A 21,778-nucleotide genomic window follows, 5' to 3' on the forward strand; every position below is an offset into this window, starting at 1 on the left:
TCAGACAAATTTCAAATGAGGTGGGGAGAGGAGTAGCTGGAGTGGAAAAGGTGGCCTGAACTAAAATGCGGCGCAATTTGTCTTTCTAATAGTTTGGTGGTTTTTTTTACTTCTGAAAGATATACATTTCTCCGCTCAGCTTTAGGAACGGAAAAGAAGGACGCTAGCACAAGCAAGCACACTGGTGCGAACGCACGCACGCACTCATGCGTAGGCAACGAGAGAACGACAGAAAGAGAGAAAGCTGGAGAGATTGTTAGAGAGCGAAAGAAAGACAAAACGAGACATCCAGAGAAAAAGAGAGACGAAATCAGAAACAAGAGAGAGAGAGAAAAAAAGAGAGTGAGATACAGAAAGCCAGAGAGATAAAGCACGCGCGAACAAGCGAGAAAACGAGAGAGAGATGGTGAGCTACGGACATGAGTTGCGCGTGCTCCAGTCCCTTTAATTGACTTGGGCATGCGCAGTCCTGCCGCCTCGACTACACTCCGGCGCGCCGTCGCGTGCGTGCGTGTGGTGTGTTGCTCCAGCAACTTGCTCCTCCAACGGACTTGGCCGTGCAGGAGGGAAACTTGACGGAAGAAGTTGCAGTTCACAACTGGACGGGCAGACATCAGGTGTGTTTTCTCTCTCTCTCTGCCTCAGCCCTCAAACCCCGCACCTTCAGAACGGGCCCTGCAGCCTCTGGTTTCAAACCGTTACCTGCAGAAAACTTACAGAAAAGGACTTGCCATACACGGAAACGCACCGGATCGGGATTTAAAAAAAAAAAATTAAAACAACAACAAATGATGGACTGAAGGAACACACAACAAAGAAACGACAGGTAAAATCTGGCAAAAGCAAGAGAAATTGTCTTTCTGCATGCTTTCTTTTTCTTCTAAGTTATAAAAAATTGATAGCTGTAAAAAGGAAGAGGTCAAGGTTTGGGAAGATTTGTCTTGATGTGTAAACGCATGCTAGGAAGTCGTGCCAGCCAGGAACACGGGGAGTTCAAAACATTGCCCGACATGAAAGCCGTCGACGAAAAATAACTGCTGAGGCGGCAGCGCTGGACGAGGAGAGCGCCACGCCGTGGTGTAGGTTGTTGATGCTGCAGCTGACGGGAGCTAAGGTTGTTGTGCCTCCCCAACCACTGTCTAATCGCTGACAAGTCACATGACTCTAAAGAGGGCATCGTCGTTCGTACACTAAACCATCAGCATGGATCTCGGGCTTTCTCGCTGGACAGTGAGAACTTTGGTTTTTACCTTCTGGCGACACGCACCTCGATCTCTCCAGATTCTGCGGTTACCTTCGCAGATAAGGCTAGACAATATTCTGTAAGATCACACTCCTCCTTCCTTAAAATGCAGTATTTTGTCAGTTCTATTCATGGAGTGACAACTAATTGTGAAGACAGGCCTCTTTGACAAGAACACTGTGTACAACAAGTTCAGGGGGTCGACGTCAACAATGTGTTCGTCGTCACCGTGGTGGTGTTGGTGGTTTCTGCATTTCCTGGTGGGGCAGTGCACAGCGTCCGGGTATTTCGAGTTACAGCTACAGTCGCTACGTAACGCACGCGGAGAGTTGGCGGACGGAACGTGCTGCGACGGTACCCGGAACTCCGCAGGTGTGTGCACCGATCAGTGTGAAACCTTATTCCGGGTGTGTCTGAAGGAATACCAGGCCGTCGTCTCCATGGAAGGCCCCTGCACCTTTGGCAACATCAGCAGCTCGGTCCTTGGAGGCAACTCCTTTTCCTACCCGCTAGAGACGACCGTCACCCGCCTCAAACTACCCTTTGATTTTGCCTGGACAGTAAGTAGTCTTTAGAGGTTATTGGTTAACTAAAATATTTCTGTTAAACTCTCAACAGCAGTCTTTAGATGATAATTATATTTCATGCTTCTACTCGTCATGTGGTTTTTAAAGGTAAAGCAAGATAATATTTCTTTCCCGTAAATGTGACTAGAAGACAATAATTAATAACTTTGATAATCATTCGCTTCTCGTGAAAGCTAAGAGAGAGAAAGAAAGAGGTGGGGGGAGGAGAGTGGATGAAAGGTAATCGACTCCTACTGCAAGAATTTCCTGTTCTGCTAATACTACAAGCGACTGCTAAAGTATTTTTGGTGCGTTGAGAGCTCACATAAAAAGATGATCAGGTGCGCATTCTTTCGAGCATCCGCACTCAGTTATTTGCCCTTTTGCATATTTATGCACTTAAAGCACGTGTGCACACCATCACAGCAAACATACACATACACACTGACGGGTGGATAGAAGGACAAATAAACTAGATGACTCTGTGTGTGTGTGAGTGGTGATTCAAGAATACCGCAGTTTGCCAACAAATTATCGGCGCACGCGGCTAATACTTTTATCTTGTCCTGCCTTCAAGCCAATCAGGTAACACCACTGATAAAGTGAGCCACGTTAACACACAGTTATGAACTTAACCAGCTGCTGTCACCACAAGTATACCCAGCGCTGCCGTGAATGAAAGCAGATGCTAAGTAAATGGAGGGTTTTTTCAAAAAAAAAAAAAAAAAAGGTCGTAAATTTACTCCCACGAACAAAATTGTTGAAAATCCATTTCCGAAAACACTTTGTTTCTTAACTGATCTACTTAAACGCTATTCATAGGCAGCAGACGTGAACACTAGACCAACTAACAAAACAAGTACTTTGCTATGGTTGTTACATATTCGCCATTTATGACACAAAAATTCATTCCCTTGTCTGTATAGGTATTTCTTCGCCATGTGGTGTCGATTTATCTCCCTCCTCCTAAATAGAGCAGACAGTTTTAAATGACAAGACTTCTGGACTACTGCCTGTCAAAAATTTGTATGCAGTAAATATAAGTATTACTCTACTTGTGGAGAAAGATGGAGGTAACGGGGGGAGGAAGAGGGAACTACAGCCTTTTTTTTTTCAAAGAAAAAAAAACTAATTTCACGCTGCTTTACAGCACACGAGACAAATAGCAGGCGCTTTAAGTGCATTCAAACTTAGAAAATCCTGTCCCGCAGCAAATAAAAACAACGGTCTATCTCTCATTCTCTCTCTCTCACACACACACACACAGATACAAGCATTTGCGCTAAAGCACAAAGAAACATGCACGCACGGACACACTCAATATCTCTCAGAAAAAAGAACCAGATGTTACGTTTACACATCGATATTACCTACTACCCATCACTCCCTCAACTGCAGGAAATCCTAGAAAGAAAAACAACAATAAAAAGTCAATCAGCACTAAACAAGTTGATGATGATTGTGCGCTGCCACAAACCGTTATCATCATCACAAAATGACGCCGTTAAAAGCTCATTTGAACAGGAGCAGGTGTGTCATTGAAATTTCCTTTGATTTATCATCATTTTATTTATTCTTTTTCTTTATTTCTTCCTCCCAGTTCTCCGTTTCACTATGTCCCTCCTCCTAATTGCATGTTTCTCTGTTACGTTCAAAAAGCACTTAAAAGGTAGCACACGACATCGTAAAGCCTGCCTACTTGTAACCAGACCCGAGGAGAGACCTAAAAAGGTACAGAGATGTTTGAGACGCAAACAAACATCACGATATTACGTGTCCCATATTTATTTAAATGAAGTGCATAAACTGAAATTCAAGCGTTTGCAAGAGCTCGATGTTCGCACTCTCGCAAACGACGATCGAATTTGTTTTCGCTGGATAACCCAGAGCAGCAGATTTATGCATGGAATTGTGTGTGTGTGTGAGAGAGAGAGAGAGAGTGTGTGTGTGCGGTGTGTTTGTGCGCGTAAGTGCACATTTTTGTATGAAAAAGATATGTGTGAGGGTGTGTGCGTGCGCGAGTGTGTGTGTGTGTGGATGCATCATCTCTAATATCTGTGATGTGTCTTTTGGTGTACATGTGCATGTGAGATGGTTTGTTGACTGTATGGACTGGTGTGTTTGATGGGTGAGAAGAAGATACAGATAAAGAAATATGCAGAGAGTGTGCGCGCGCGAAAGAAAAAATGCGCGTGCGTAAAGAGAGAGAGAGAGCATGGGGGTGTGGGAGGAAAAGTGCAGGTATGAGAGATACATGACGTGGCGATGGCAAGCAAGAAAGAAGAGCTAATTGTGCTGTCTGACCGGCTCAAGACAAGCCAAGTATGAATCGATCCTTGTCACTGATTAATCGGTAAACGAGGACAGGTGGCCAGGTGGAAGAGGCTCTTATGCCCAGCATTGCACCAGGTGTGTCAGCTCTGGCCACCTCTTATGGACAACAGGCGTCATTTCAAATGGCAGCCAAGGGCTCGAGAGTTTTTGCAGAAGAGAAACCAAAGCATGAAGTAAAGATTTTGCAGATATTTGAGTTGCATATTAGTGTCCAAGCTGTTGAATGTCGCGGTTGAAAAGAAACTGTACTTTTCAAAAGGAGCATTTGATAATTATTAGTAAATCATAAAACTTTACAGTCAGTTGTTATTACCAATTTTTCACGGCCAGTTCAACTAATTTGGCGAAAAGTTCATATGACACTTCTAAACCTATTTCTCTAGCATATCCCGTCAGTAAAGTGTGAGTCAACAAACAAACAAACAAACAAACAAAAAAACCCTCTAATACAGATACTGATTTAGTACAGACCTCACATACACACTAGCTAATGCATTAGTACACGAGACACTTTGGCAGCAATGCTATACAATAATACACAGTCTTCCTTCACTTCAGCACTACCTATTCCAGCCCACCTCTCCACACCTACATGGATAATAAATCTTTTTGACATATTTCAAGGCCAATTTCTTTGAAAGACCCACTTACGGAAACCTTAAGGATGTGGTTCTATCCTGAACACCCCGGTTTCCTCCTACGAAGACAAAGCGCCACCGTGTGCTGAAAAACAGACAGGATGTAATTCAGGGTCCATAAACCTTTTTTCTGCAGCGATCGCCGGCGTTGTGTTTTAGCATCACCGCGACATGTGTTTGGTTTCATGGATGCTGGAGCCGCGCCAGAAATGAGATGTAACTCACATTTATCTGCCTTTTGTATCGGCAACCATACTTGTGGCGGCCCAAGTCACGGCTGATATCCGGTCATTGCTGACAAACCCTTTAGTTCTAAGATTGTGTCTCCTCTCCAACCTCCAGTGAATACAGGCGGTGACTGGGTGCTCGGCTCTGAATCTCTTCGATTTTCTCCCCAAGCCACGCTAGTTTATCGCTTCCCGTGTCATCATCCATCGAGACAACCAGATTTGTCTATGTCTCTTCGATGATGCTTTTTGCGTCGCATATTAGCAAGGGCAGATAGTAAATACACACAAGTCGGGGCAATTTGCAGTAGTAAGACATCTTGGAATAGTAAGATGTACAATCCTTTATGTCTCCTTGCTGTGTATTGAATAATACAATACGTAAAAAAGTTAATCCTGCGAATTGTCTAAACGTTCCTGTCTGCTACATGAACATTTTTAGCTGTTTGATAAGGTTTCAGTGATATGAGCAGATATATGCATGAGGAAGACACAGTCTTGTAAAAAAAATAAAATTAGACCTTACTTATAATCCTATCCTAAAACACAAGCCACAAAAATGACGGACCATCGAAAATCTCACACATTAGAGAAAGGACATTAAGTATACAGGCATACTTGCATAAATATTTTATATGAATGTAAATGTATTCTAGGGTCTTTCTACCATAGGAAAAAGGATCAGTACAACCCTGAAAATATAATAGCCTCTCTTTGCATTTGTGTATTCTAGGTGCGCTGTGTGCATGTGCATTGTTGCGTATATGTAAGTGTACGTGTACACGTGTGTATACACATGCGCCTGTGCATATGTATGCACGCGCGCGTGCGTGAGCACACTTTCGTCTGGGGATGTGCATGCGTGCGTGCGTACGTGCGTACGTGCAAGAGCAATCACGCGGGCGTAGGGCCCAGCTGCAACTCGGACTCGTCCTGTTCTAATCTTCGCACATTCCTTTGTCCGCACCGTCACCCCGTCCTTTGCCCCTGACGTAACTCTCCAAAGCCAGAGCGGATAATTCCTGTGGGGGTCTCTTAGGTGCAAAGTCGGGGGAACGAGGGACAAAAGGTGGGGTAATGAGTGCCGTTTTGTGTTTCTTTCTTCTTTTTTTTCCCCTTAAGCGACAAAATTCGTATGCTCTCTTTGACAGTCGTGCTAGTCATTCTGCGGGAATCAGAGGCGCCGAAGACGGAGATTTATTTCCCATTGTACAGATGTGGCTTGAACAAAATCCGGCACAAGAAAGTTTTTACAGCAGTCGTATAATAATCTGACACTGGGTTTTCTTTTGCGGCTTCAAACACACTGAGTAGGCGATAAATGTAACGTAATACAGACAAGACAATAAATAAAACATAGGACTGGAAAGAAAACAATATTGAAAAGGCAATTAATTATGACAACGTTGACGTATTCAAACAAAAATTTTCGCTCTTCAAGAAGAGACCCAGCCAGATCAGTTTTGTGACAGACAAGCTTTCTTTCAGGGTTAACGTTGCAAGCTTGACACACCGTGCGCAACGACACTCCTTCAGTTCTTCCTCCCTCACAGGAAACCCGACCCCAAACCCGATCATACTACCGCCGCACGATCACATTTTACAATGAAAAACGACAGCAAACGCTGGAGAATCTGGTTGCAACGTTTATCACTGACTGCTGCCCCCATCAGCACGTGACCTCCCGTGATGACCCCTGACCCGAAGGTGCATGATTTACGCGGCCTGGGCAGGCAGCCTCACAGTATCATTCCGCTCGGCAATTCTCTAAGGCCAAGTCCTCGAGGTTCGTTAACGAAATCAAGGAAGTCGTAGGGAACGCTCTTTCCAGCTGTGGAGAAAAGGGCTAATAGTTCTTTATCGTGTGGACGTTTCTGAAGGACAGACCAAGTGTCAGCATGTGTTGCGATTCTCTCTTGTAACAAGTAACGAAATCGAGAAAAACGAGATAACAAGAGAAAACTTTGTTGGGAAATATATTTCGTCGTTATTTATTTTTCTCTTTCCCCTTCCCCCTAATTATCTTTTGTAACCTTAACTATACAATTAATGCCATTAGTCGTAAATTTCTCCACTAGTATTTAAAATTTGCAGAAGCGATCACTAATTACAATAAGCTCTTGTCGCTCTCTCTGCCCCTTTATCTACAAAAAAGAAAAAATACTCCATCGGCTTAAAGCTACTAAATTATTTCCTGTGTACTTTTTTAGGCAAATATTATAGCATCACCACAGAAATTAGAGTTAATTAGAGTTCGAAATATATTTGTAACTATCCGATATACTTTCTGCTTATGCGAGTGGTGACTTTCTCACTTGTCCAATGAAAGTAAGTGCTTTAGAAAAAAAATCCTTGTCTATGAATAACATCTGTGAGAAACTGTAATAATAGAAACAGCATTCAGCACCACTAACTCCATCAGCCCGCTCTGCACAGCGTCGCACATCAGCGCCTCGGTGGCCCACGTGGGCTCATGTTGCCCTGGTGTTAGGCTCATGGGGCCATTCATCATAGGGCCAAAGGCTGATGCCGAGTGGTCACCCAATCGCAACTATTTGAAAAAGAAAAAAAAAAAAAAAAAAAAGAGTGGGGGGGGGGGAAAAGCCTGGAGAACTGATGCCAGTGAAACACGACTGTAGCTATGTAGACACCATGCCACTAAAACATATTTCCAACTAAACAGACTTTATCAAATTCTCGAAATAATACGTTTCTCTCTCTCTCCCTCCCTCTCTCTCTCTCTCACACAAATAAACAAACATTACAGCAAACAAAGGTTCAATGTCATTACGTAGGCACTCATCTGTTGCACAGAGGTACATACCTCTGTGGCTGCTGAAGGTAATAAGCGTAGGGGTAGGGTTCCATCAACAGGCCCAAAAAAAGCTTCGAACCAGCAAACGCCCAACCCACCACGCCACAGCACTTATTACCTATACAAACGGTAAGCTCGGTCTTCATAAGTTTCTAAAAATCGAAGTGAAGGCGCAATAATTTCGGACTCTGCATGTAAACCAAATCATCTCGCAGAGAAAATGTAATCCTTTCGTCTCTCACACACGTTTCCGTTCAAGCCTCTTCAGTAATATTTAACTTGCAGCACAACCTAGCGAAAACAAAAACTGCTCAGGATCTCACTCGCTATTCGGTAACTATGTAACCTTCCACTTATTTATGCCTCGTTTGAAAATAACCAAGTCTGTCATTAGTTGTCTCGCAACGTCTCCCCGTTCCGTTCATACTCCAAGACCTAGTTAGTGTGAACAAATCGTGATGCTTTTTTTTTTCTTGGCGAGTCTATTATCTTCTATTTTATTCCAGGAACAGCGCTGGCCAAGCCTGGTCGTTGATAACGCTTGAGATGTGGTCGCAAGCTTTCGAGCTCCGGCCAGCTCTAATGAGACACACACTACAAGGGCTTCTCGCGCCACCATCCGTTGCCTCTCTTGGATTCTTTGATTTCGCTGGACTGAACATTTCTCCTGAAATGCGCGCTCGCGAACGTGTGCGCGTGCATTTGATGGCGAGTTGACCGGGCAAGCGTAGTCAGTTCAGGTTTTTTTTTTCTGGTCAGAAATAGGCGATCCTTCAAAAGTGAGCATTGTGATGATGTTTACGAGCGACCCTTTGTGACCTTTATTAGACGAAGAAGTCAGTTGTAAAACAAGGGGATGAGTTATACGTACAGAAGATGAGCGAGACGCACGCGCGCACACACACACATACAAACATACGCACGCAACGCCCATGGCTACACGCTGCGTTACTGACTAGACTATTTAAAGCAACACAGGCTCTTTCTCTCTTTCTCTCTTTCTCTCTTTCTCTCTCTCTCTCTTACACGTATGACCGCACAGCGAAACATGATTTTGTTTCCTGTTATAGTCAATCTTGATAATGCCGGCATCGTATGTTATTCGCAATAGCGTTTTGTCTCCATTAGAAACGAGAAAATAAAAAGGAATAGCTATGCAACATTTTCGCGTGATGAGATCACTTCCTGCTTGAGTGCGCCTGCGTTTCAGAACACATCCCCCTACAGACCAATCATTTCAAGATCTGAAGTTTCTCGCGTCTTTCCTGTCATCCATCAACACACAATGAGTCCTCCTTGCTTTTATTGTGATTACGAACAGGGAGCTTTTGATAGGAGGGGTGTCCTTTGAGGATTTCGCCACTCAGAATAAATTGTCCTGTAATCGTAACTATTAGCAAAAATTGTTTATACGCATGTCAGTCAACGAGCAGCGCCCCCTGCCGCCAGTCGTTGGGAGCGCCAGTGCAAAAGGAAACGTTTAACCGACGTCTGACTTTTTCCCGAGGATCAACTGATCAGTAATGTTAGATTTTCGTTAAGGTGTCTGCTACCGATGTCTGCGCACTGAGATCGTGATATTTTTATTTTAAATTAATGTCATGATTCAATTTTCATCTTTAAAAATATAATGGACAAACAGCACAGACTCGCCGCATCGATGAGACGACATTCTTTTAAATTTGTTTCTTGTGAAAAGCAATAATTCAGTGGCCTTTCATTCTGTTGGCAGCCAATTCTGCGCTTTCTTGTTGCACCTCTCTCTTTTTCTTGTGCTTGTATCCGGGCAGTCCAGCCTTACCTCAAACTGAAATAAACTCTTGAGAGCTTATTCAACAGTTATTCAACAGTGAGCTATCACTGATCAGAGTGCTTCTACCTCGGATGTTGTCTGTGTCTTGACTGAGTCTAGCCACGAACTTGTATTACTGGACAGTTGGCAGACGATTTTTTCCAGTTAACTACTAAAACGAGGCAGATTTGTACAAAGCTTCCGGTTTAGTCACATTCATTGTTTAGGCTCACCGAGACTAACAGCGGAGAACTTCACAAGAGGCTAACGTTGGTCTCGGCAGACAGACAGCAGTCCACCTACACACGTCCGTGGTCTAACGTCTTTGGGCTTTCGGGTATATGGTGTATTTCCGAACTCTAAATTTAGCCAAAACCGTCACCAGATAGTACTCTAGATCCATTTGCAAATATTTTTTAACAGTTCTTAAGATCCCATATGTAGCATAAAAAGAAAATTTCTATTATTGATGTGATCTTACCACTCCTGCCATCTACACAAAACTTATCGTTCATTTAATTTGCTTATAAACAAACTTAGATTTTAAATTATTTATCATTTAAATTATTTAACTGGTTTTGCAACCAATCATTGTTTCACCTATCAAGACATCATCAGCAAATAGTAAAATAAACAATTCTAAATAATCTATAGATAGGGAGGCTCCGTGTTCTACATTCTGAATTATCTTAATTGCCAAGTCATTGATAAAAGGAGAAAATAATACAGGACTACACACATCTACTTGCTTCACCCCTTTCGTGCAATTTATATAATCAGTTGTGCTGCATATTTCATTATTATTTTTACATTATTTTATATGGCTTCGATGGATCTAAATAACTTGCCAGGAACCCCATTTGTTAACCAAATATGCCATAATAAATTTCTATTTATTGAATCGAAATCTTTTTGAACGTCTATAAATGGCACAAATAAGTTTACGATGCAACGAGATAATTAAAAACAAAACGAGAATACGATTGGAAAAAGGGATGAGAGTATGCCAGAGAGAATATCTCTCTCACACACACACACAACACGCGCGAACGTTTGTGGAGGCGCATAGTTTCAAACCAAAAAGATGTAAGTGGCATGTCACAAAGCAAAACATGCTAAGAACAGAAACAATCTGACGTGGAACTGTGTTGGCGTGTGAAAGCCAGCAGGCCGGCTGCCAGGCCGGTCCCAAGCTGAATTTGGGCAAGACATGGACGAGGACAAGGTCGGGTAGAGTATCGAATCCAGGATCTGGAGAAGATTGAAGCCTTTCTACATCAAGAGTAAACGCCAGTGTGCAGCTCGGGAGTTTTTTTTAAACTGTGGATGGGGTGGGTGGGGAGCGGAGCCTTACTACTGAGAGACAGTAAGTAAATGCTCGGTGGTACCTAAATATTTTAGGATGCACATTTTGAATGTACGAATGTTAAAAATATTTACCTTGCTCATAAAGTGTCCGTTGTGTTTTAAAAAAAATATATGATTCGAGCATTCCTCCGACAGAAACGGGAGACTTAACTAGGGGTGGGGAAGGTAAGGGGTATAAATAACAGTGAAGCGATATAGGTTCTATGGAAAATGCGAACATATTCTTGCGCCTGCGCTTGACTGGGAAAGGAGGTTGCTCAGTGAGGACTTTTGTGTCAGTGTAGCCTCTCTCAGAATTTACGGAATTTACTACGTAGGCACCTAATAGTAAGCCCTGTCGCTTTCTTTCCCTTGTTCACTGTGCTGTTTTCTTTTGCCGCTTTTTTTCGAAGGGGAGGGGGGGCCTTGTGCAACTAGCTCTGCTTTTCCTCTGCTTGTGGATTTCGTTCTTTCCCAGCGTTTGAGGAGAGAAACAACTTTTTTGTTTGCTTCCAAAAACTCGTCAAGAGTTGTGATCGCTTTTAAATGCTTTTGGGCTCTTTCTACCCCTCCTCCCCCGTCTACCCCACACCACTCACTTGCAAGATTGCAGCGACCAAAAATAGTCATCGTGCCTAGCAAGGTGTAAGAATATCGGTCTTTTTCAGATCAGATGATAATGGGTAGAGATTTCACTGCAACGGGAAGAAGTGAATAACGTGTTAAAATACACGTTAATGGAGATCACATTATTTGAAAAATATTTCTCCTAACACCCAGTTGCAAAATGTAAGGAAGCAAGTTGCCGAGGCCTATTAAATCCAAGCTTCAAAGGAGAGCTTAATTTAGGAGAAATAAAACTTAATGAAACAGCAGAGGGTGGTGAAGTGCAGCTGATGTTTTACACCGAGTCAGCGCCTAAATGCTGGCAAAACACGCAGGCCTGTATACATGTGATAAAGATGAGCGCCCGAGACGAGATCTGAACCGGGGACTGCCAGTAACCGATGCAGTGGTAACAAACGCTTAACCTTTGTGCCACTGAACGCCTTGACAGCGCAGTTGGGCACTGACCGTGGGGAAGACATTCACGTGAAAAGAATGGATACACCTACAAACAAGATGACGACGATGACGATGATGATGATTAGTGACAGTGCAAGATTTTTGGCGCCTGAACGTCTGACATCAACAGCCTCCCTTGACACAGCGACCGTGTTGACTTAAGGAGGGTCGGAGGTCGCGGGTTCACACTTGGTCAGCAGATCGATGTCTTAATTGCTTGCTCGCGCCTAGCAATAACAGACCGCCATGTTCGCTTAACTTTACGGTCTCCAAGCTCACAACGATCAAAGGACAATATTGTCTCTTCCCTCCACCCCTCCGTCTCTAATCTTCCTTACCCCTCATCTGCGCTGAACGGAGAGATGGGAGGGAAGTCCCCTTGGTTCGAGGCTCAGTAGCTCAGTTGAGAAAGGAAATGACATCTGCATAATTTCGTTTTCTTTGTCGGGAACTGCATTGCCCTCGTTCATTAGACCGAGAAGAACCTCTTCGTTTTGTGTGGGTACAACGCCGGGGCTGGGCTGCTCGAAGTCAGGGACAGAAGTCTGCAGTGCAGTAGCGAGGCCGTTTGCTCTGGCCTGCATATATTTACATCCGGAGATCCGTCTGCTCAGCACCTGCATCTTCGCCAGCAACATGACAGCTTATGCAAATCAATCGAGAAACTTTTGTAACCTACAAGATAATGCGAAAATTTAAATTTATTTAAAAATACGATGTAAGGTTTAGAATCACGAAAAGGACGACCAGCCTACGTTGTAGAGCTCAGCGCATAATTAGAATCGGGAGTAAATGTTGCACACGATTTCAACGGACTTTACAGAAAAAAAAAATTACAGATGATCGTGCAATTTAGGGAATGGAGTGAATGGTCTTGGAGAATCGTGGAGCACCAGCTGACTGGCCAAAGCCGGTCTTTCGTCTCTCTTTCCCTGGGACCGTCTGTTTCGGCAATCGCTGGCACCCATTCCTTGCTCGGGCCTCTCCACTCTTCCCGCGATCCTGCCAGCGCATTTACCTGCACTAAAAGAAAGCTATTTCTGCAGAACTATCTCTGCGCTTCTTGAAACCAGAATTTTCCCACGCTTCTGCTCTTTCACCGCCTGCCTGGATGCTATACCCCCGCTCCTCCCGTCTCGCTCCCTCGCTCTCTCTCTCGGACGCTTGCCTCACCTGATCCTGTCTGCCGCAGTTGTCTACTCTTACCTCTTTCACTACCACATCTAGCCCTGACATACCTAGTTTTAGACCCTTCTCATTTCCTACCTCAAACATCTTCTACGGGTAAATAGGTGAAGATGGGTTGTTACTTGCAAGGGGTGAGGTTAAAACCACATGCTTGTCCTTGACTGCCTCTCTCTCTCTACTCTCTGTGCTGTACTGGTTTCGTGTTTTCTCCAGCGTCGCTCTCTTACTATTTACACACTCCAGCTGTTTCTCTGCTCTGAGTGGCGGCTTGTGATGCGTGGTATGCCGCCAGACTTGTTGCCAAAAGCATCATATTTACTATGAGCACGTCAGAGAACGAGCCTCTCGCTATTTTAATCGCATAAGACAAGTACGGTTAATTGCTCAATTTGCATTAACTTTTCATCCTTCTGGTCTCAACAAGGAATCGTAATTGCCCTTGTGGATTAATAGAGTTGTATGGCAAAAACACACATTTTCATAATCAGCATTATCTTCGGCAAAGCATGAACATAATATCTTCTAATGATTTGTGTGTGTGTGTGTAAGAGAGAGGAAGAGAATGTTGACGTGTGTCTGTCCATATGTCTTTGTGTGCGTTATTTTACATCTTTGTCTTTATTTTTTTTTCTCTAAAAGAAGAACTTTATTGGCTGTAAAACAGTGAGAATACCGTAAAAGCTCATAATGTGTGAACATCCCAGAATTCCCTTTATTGCCTTTACTTCATGTGTTACTATTTTTTCATTTTCTAGTACGTAGTTATACCCATGTATACCCGTGCTGCACGCCTTCTGCCTATATTTCTCGGTGTACCCGACTGGCACACCTACACTCACCTACAATCCTACCCATTAAAATAGCCCTTCTAGTTCTGAAATTAGACAACAACCTGACTTTCAGCTAAATAACACAGACACGCACAGACGCGATCTGTCTTTGTGTCACGTACGCACGCACGCACGCACGTCCCCTTCATCACACAACACACACATATGTATTTACACCAACAGCAACATATGGCATAAACTATGAGATAAACTTCCTTTGAAAAGCTTCACCGAGAAAGCTTTGATCTCATCGTTTTTGTTGTGTGTGTGTCTGAATTTTCGACCATTCTTCACAAACTATTGCTTCCGTGCTGTCTTTTAACCCTTTACCTTCCAGTTATTCTCGTTGCGCACATAGTGCAGCTAAGGCAACACGCATCAAAACCGCACAACTGGCAGACATTTCAACAAGTGCTCAACGAGTAAGTTAAAACTTATTATAATCGTCAGCTATACTCATTATAATCGGTAGCTGTGCTCGTCATACCAATCGGTTATTGTGCTCATTATAATCGGTAGTTGTAGAGAAACAGCTGCTGTGGAGCACAAATCTTGCACCCCCTCCGCGACTCTGTAACCTCTTCCTCTCTCGCCTTTACTACTATGCCTGTCATCATCATTTATTAATCATTCATCCTTTGACTGACACACACCAGCTGACCACCAGCCAGCTAAGCTGATCCGCCGGTACCGGTCGTGGAGGGAATAGGTTAGACAAGGCCCACCACTAAAGGCTGGGAACAACTTTCTTTACTTTTATCATCCAGTTTTGCTGTTTATGCATAAACCATAGAAACAAACAGCCGACTTCACGGAGGTGCAGTGGAGTAGCGCTGACAGCTCTCTCCTCTGCGGTGTGGAAGCTTTGAGAGTTGCACAGGGAACTTCCAATTTCTTTGTTGTACTATACTTAAGTATGAAATTCCTTGAAATCGAAGAAAATGACTCCTTGAATATGCTTTGAAAAATTAGGAAAAAATTATATACTTTTTCATGCTACACAGATGGTTTTGCAAGTAAATTAACCTTAAAGTTCGATTGTCTCTGAAATAGTTTGCAGCAGTTTCACTAGCTCCAATTGTGAGTTCAGAATAAAACGTCTAGGAATATATCTCAATTTCATCTATTGCTCAAAGTGTACTGAATTTGTGATAAAATATGGAAGACACCAGTGGTGACCAGTAACGTATTGCGAACCTGGCATCGCAAACAATCAGTTCGCGGCTGGAACACACAAACATCTCTTGTTGCAGTCAGAGTTAAGGGAGGAAAAGAAAGAAGAGAGGGAGAAAGGGTGAATAAACCCCCGTTTTTAATCAACACTCTCTCTCTATTTGGTGAGGCTATTTCGCGTTTCTGCTTTTATAAGGTTTTCGTGGAAACTCTGACTGTACATAGGTACGGGTGGAAATTTCTTAAAAAGAAACACGTTTGAGACAAATAAAAATGCTGGTAGTCTTTTCTGTTTTACCGCTCGTCATCTTATAAGCAATACTTCAACAAGAAGAGAAGAATTCCAGGAACATGCAGCACTTACACAATGACAATATGTGTATGTGACCACAAAAGACTAACGCACGATTTATGTACTTCTTGCGCCGTACATGTAAACTGTAAAAAAAGAAAAAAAATTCAGGGAGAAAGAGAAAGAGACGGCAGGGAACCACAACTGCTGTGCTATCGCGGCCACATTGTTTTTTGTGATGGTCATAAATCAGTTTTTACAAACAAACAGTTGCCATGTACGAGCATACGACCAACCTGCACCAGGCCACAATCTCCTTCTAATCGTCTTGTAGAATGTCTCTGCTCTATTTCTGAGGTTAAGAGAGAGGGAAGAGGGAAACGGCTAGCCACGCTACAAAGTCTCTACACGAGTCATCGACAGCTCTCTCCTTCCCTCCATCCAACCCTTACCTGCAATTATAGCAGGGACGTGCAAGATCTATGAAAACGAAATCTTGGATGTCACAATCAAACAGATGAGGCACGGGTAGGTAAATTACCCAGGAACATCGTAGCCTGCTTACCAGCGCGCTAGCATCGCAGTGCGGTGGAATGTAAAACTGCCAAGGGCTTAATTGCTGAAACTGGCGATAGGTATCCCTCGTAGAAAAAAAAAAAGTTGCGAGCTGTTACATTCTGCCGTCAGATTTTCTTTCAACTCGTTGTGGAAAAAAAAAGGAAACCTGCCATATTCAGTTTTAGCTACAACATTCTTTCAGCTACTTTATCTTCATGTGAAATATGTGAATTTAAAAGCGAGGATAATGTGACCTCAAAAAAGAATCTGATTGGCTAACAGTGATGCTCGAATTAAGGCACTTTTTCCCTGCTGCTTTGCTAAATTAACTTTCTCATCACAGCAAGCTCGCCTAAACAACGCTCATCTCATCGGCCTGCTCGTCGGTCTCTACATTTATCTTTCGCTTATCTGCTCCCCGAATACGTGTTCGCGATACTTACACACTTCTTGTGTCTGTTTGGAGATCTGATTAGGGCTGCTGGGCTCTCCCTGATGCTTCATCAAAAGACAGGAGTATTTCTGGTCTCTGATAACATGTACAAATATCTGTATATCTGCTCTGATCACGCCCTATGTAAATACCAATGCACAACATTTTCAAAAATCTGGAGGGATCAAAGTTGGCTCCTAATTCTTGAGGTGTTTAATCATGATTAGTGTCTGAGTGCTCAGTTTGAATCTGGGCCTTTTCCCAAAAATTTTGGGAAAAAAAGCCGATGAGACTGACAAAACGACCCAGGGCCATTAACTGTATGCAGAACTGAAGTTCTTGAACTTGGAGGCGAGAAAAAGTAAGAAACAAATCCACACCTATGAACATTTAACGCCACTTGTCTTGTACGTCCAGACGACATTTATTATGCAACGGTCGCGTGGCACAAGTTGGGGCGGAAATCATGCTTAACGTGGGCCTTGAATTATTCACGCTCATTGTGCAGACGTGTCTAACTTTTTCTCTCGATTATCACGTGCAGCAGCACAGTTGCGAGTGCACTTTTCAGCTCAGAGCAAGAATTGACTCTAAGGCTCTTTTTTGTTTCGCTATCGCACAAGTGCTCGATGGTGTTTACCGTAAACAAAAGAGAAATGTTTGTTTCTTAATATTTAATATATATAATATTTCTTAATGTTTATTTCTTCATAATATATTCTTCGAAGAGTTTTACAGGATTAAGATGGAAGAAAAAAAGTTAAATGAAATAGAAAAAGCTAGTGAAAGGAAAAGCTGCCATGAAGAGACATAATATTCCTTCGAATTACACAGTATAAATGTTAATTATTGAAAGGCTGTTGGGGAACCTTAACAAACGACGCAAAATAACGGTGGAGCCTGCTTATGCATGAATTGCGAGTACTAATCAAACATTCAAGTCACCTTTGTGCAAGTGCATCAGTACAATGACACGGTCGTATGTATTCAATGTTTCACAAGCAAGGATGCAAATCTTTATTCTCTTTCCCCGTCTTTGACTCTCGCTGCCTCTAACTCGTTTGCTCCTTCGTGTGCACACAAGCACCCGACACATACTTGATAAACAATCGACTAGGCAAATAAACAAAAGGTACACTACAAACTTGAGTCAAGTTTGCCACATAAGCACCTGATAGCTTTTGTGAATGTACATAGCACATAGCAAACTGGACACGTGACGAACCTCTCTTCTTCGTGGTGACATCACTGTCACTCGTCCTCGCCACAGTCGGTTGTACTCACTTGTACTCAGTGAGTCTTACTCACACCTCCATGTGACTCGTATTCACCGTGTGACGTGCTCATCTTTTCATCTTGGGCGCATTCCCTTGACTGTTATAGGGGCCACAACAGTGTCGACCCCTTCTCCTTCTTGATGGCATCCTCTTCCCTTTTCCTTCAGCTGTCTTATTTTCCTTGGCCACTGACGCATGACGCACATCTCGCTCTATCGATCTTCCAGGGGATTGATGAATTATGCATCAAACGTACACACGGGTCTTTAGTTGCCTATTGATCTTCCGCGCTCAGTCAATACGGTCATTTGTCACCATCAGGCAAAAGAGCGATCACAAAGAAATAGAACACGGACGCATCTCTGGTTATTTAGAACTTTCTCGACCACTTCATTATGCTCGCATTCCGGCACAACGGATTTAAAAGAAATGTTTTCTTCCTGTCTTTCAGGTGCTTGTTAGTTTTCTGTTTTTGTTTAGACACGAAGAATGACATTTTAGACAAGAAGAAGGATGTGCTTGAAGAGTTTAAAAAACTATGTTAAAGATAAAGATTTCGTAGCCTATTGTCAGGAATTGTGTACGTGTGTTGGGAGGGACAACTATGAGTAGTTCACCGTGTCTAAGGCCATTAACTGTCGTGGTTGGTTTAGAAGTCTTAGCATAACGGAATAAGCTTACATCTTTCGCTCAACATGAATTTAATCAGTCCTAGAGAACTATATGCTGGGAGAGGGCGAGGGGCAGAGAAGACGATAAGCAGACGACAGCTTACAATGTAGACTAGTAGAAAGAAACTAGTTGCCAACACAAGGTTCGTCATCCACCAAACAGACAGAGACGTGCAACTGCAGTAGTCCACAAGACTTGGAGGCGCCTTGAACTTGTTAAGTTTCGCTAAGTTTCACTGCAGACTGTCGGCGGTTCGAATCTCGCCAGGTGCTCTAACTTCCCTCACTCCCTGCTGACTCAAAAGGTAACTGACAGGCAGGTTAATGGCAGTACAATGAGTTTGGCACCGCCTTCCATGTGCTAAATCCTATACCGGTAAACAACGTCTCGTGTTATCTCCCTTTACTTTTACCTTTTCCTAGTTCACATGGTTGGAAAATGAACGTACCAATGTTGAACTAGTTTTTCGCTCTCCGAGTCACGTGCTGAATCCGGAAGGAAGCACAAAGGCCCCAACACCTACCCATGAGTCCCCGAATCTTCTGAGTTTCCGCGCTACTCATATGCACTACTCCCGCGCTCTTCTGCTTTCTTGGCTGAGCAAATGACCCTGAACTGGACTGAGAGTGAGTGGAGACGCAGAAGAGCGGAAAAAATATGTGTGGCACATCGTAGAATTTTGGTCATGCCACGAGAGAAGCAAGAAACCATGTTGATGCAATGGTAGGAGAGAAAAACACCAGAAAGCTGCACGACTTACAGTAAGCCAGAGGACACAGGACACTGCAAACGTCCATTTTTCTTCCACTTCCCCAAACAGGGAATTATGGGTAATGGAGAGCGACATACTAATTAGGGTTAGTCACAAATGTCATATTTGGCACTCTGGCCGCCTGATCAGCTTAGTGTTAAGTGTACCATGATAGGGATACCATACCACTGCAGGCTCGACGCTGAAGGTAATGATAACCCTAGGCGGTAAATTCCTTTTGATCAAAAACTTAATAAACCGAAACAAGGTCCACAATAGAAAAGCGTGTAAAAATGTCAGTAGGAAGATTGTAGCTCGGTATGAAGCACTCGCCCCCTCCTGTGTTCCAGCGGCCATTGTTGACTCATTTCTCGCTCGTCCGGGCGTGTGACAACGTAATTTTGGCCGCAGTTCATCAAAGGCCGGAGCCGAGTAATTTGACAAGGACATGGGAAGTTGGGGGGAAGGGGGTAAACTGTCACGCCAGGCAGGTGTAGTCTTCGTGGTCCTCCAGCGACAAGATATTCTTCATAAATACAGAATACACCTGTCCATTTTCTCCATGGCTCTACATGGCCAAAGCACACCTCTTATAGTAACAACAAAACAATAATGAAGCAGAAGGTGCATACTCTTCCTTGCTCGTTTCTATCTCATATAGTTTCTCTAGGATTTAATTAAAAGATTTACGCCGTTTGACTATAAGATTATAAATGCACCTCCTGAATCAACTTTGTCAGCGAAGTCCCATCTTACGTACATAAAGTATGAACAAAGAAAAGAAGAAACAAATAAACGAACAAGATTTTGAAGACGAGCTAGCACAGGGTTTAAGTCTTTATTTCTGCCACACACTGGAGTCAGTGACACAAGAAATCCTCTGCCACCTAGGTCAGCGAAGAGCAAGGGTTTCTTGGTTTGTTGCCGTAAACACGACACTACGCGCCATCTTGCGGAAACAATGCAAAACTCTGTTATGCATTGCATTAATTTTCTTAGCGGCTGATTGAGGGTGGACTGAGCTGGTGGGATTAATTATAGGCCTGACAGTTTGATGAACGATGCTTCCATGAATAATCAATTGTCTGGGTGGTTGTGAAGTACTGCTGTGCGATAATACGTGTTGGCTGATAAATTACCTTAACCACTGTATGTGACTAGAAAAAAAAAAGCCCACGATCTATTCCAGGGTGGTCTACAATGAACTATATACAAACAATTTCAAACTTAATGTTTATATTTTTTCTTCGATATAACGTTAAAGAAAGAGCTTTTAAAAAGTCTAGCAAAGCAGATCTTTACATATTATTGCGGAGACTCCCACGGTTAAGACTTTCTTTCAAGAAACCTGAGAATTGGAAAATCTCACGTTAATCCCCAAACTGAAATGTTCGTTCATTTCAAAGACACGCAGTATTTAAAGAAATAACAAACAACACCAGAGAGATTTTAGAGGAAAATAATTCGAGAATAATTTTACTTGCTCACGTACACATGAAACTAGAGAAAACGCACTTGCATTGCTGAAGAGAACAGAGAAATAAAGAGCCCACAGACTTGACGGAGACTCGTGTAAAGGTATCAGCCAATATTGCCGTCCACCCGCTACCTGGTTTTACAATTTATCGACAAATAAGAATGTCATCAGGACTTAACCTTCAGTAACCCTCAACCTTTAATCCTAAGACCTACCAAAAAAAGTGATGACGGATGTTATCAGCATTAAAGAAAAATTCTGAAAGATAAAGACAGTTCTCTGACTTCGCTCAGACACAGGTGAGTCGTGCCATGGCGAACTGTTTTCAATCTGACATTGCTCAGCTAGGAAAGTTGTTGTCGACGGTTGTAATGGTGTCCTCAGCTTCAACCCAGAATAACAGCACCTTTGCGCACTGCTCGATATTAAAGAGAAGCATTTAGAGCTGTATATGAACGCATGTTTTATCACGCAGGATACAGCAGAGTAGTGATTTCATTCAGGGTGACAGTGGACAGTCACGCGTACACACAATCTGTTGCAATAGCAGGACTGGGTGTAAAGGGATATCGGGGGAGGGAGGCGGTGTGGAGACATCTGGGTAACACTGGGGATTAACAGCAAGCATTGTGCCTTTAATTAACTTTTTCATAATGATTTTAAACGACCGTGACGCTGAGGGCTGGTTTACAGGTAGGAGTGGAGGGGAAGAACAAAACTGGTGTTTATGGGAGTTGTCATTAGGTTCTGCATCGAATCTCAGATGGTTATGAACTAGTGTCTCCGGATTCATTTGTTTTACATTGTTGGTAATGCATTCAAAGAACGCTTGCACCGGATAAACTTGCACGTGTGTAATGTAGATCACAATCTGTCATATGCACACATATACACGAACACGTACGCGACAGCGTGGCCTAAAAATAAAGGAATAAAATGTGAAAAAATAATATGTCTGGAATGTGACTTAGGCACACTCGCTGTATACCCAAACGACTGTCATACCTTGGGATGTTGTTAAGGCTCAGTTTAGCTTTATACGTCTTACTGGGTGTGTAACGGCTGATGGGATTTCCCAAGTAGTGCTTCTCACTCTGCCA

General features: G+C 43.1%; 1 protein-coding gene across 1 annotated transcript in view; it reads left to right on the forward strand.

Moving 5' to 3' along the window:
* Positions 1-343: 343 nt before the first annotated feature.
* LOC112569990 (protein jagged-1b-like) overlaps positions 344-21,778 on the forward strand; it is a 60,252-nt gene continuing 38,817 nt past the window's right edge. The window contains exon 1 of the mRNA XM_025248133.1: positions 344-1,803. Within this exon, the coding sequence (XP_025103918.1) occupies positions 1,456-1,803 (348 nt within the window). The 5' untranslated portion in view covers positions 344-1,455. The remainder of the gene's footprint in view (positions 1,804-21,778) is intronic.

Source organism: Pomacea canaliculata, linkage group LG8, assembly GCF_003073045.1.
Source record: "Pomacea canaliculata isolate SZHN2017 linkage group LG8, ASM307304v1, whole genome shotgun sequence".
Taxonomy (NCBI): domain Eukaryota; kingdom Metazoa; phylum Mollusca; class Gastropoda; order Architaenioglossa; family Ampullariidae; genus Pomacea; species Pomacea canaliculata.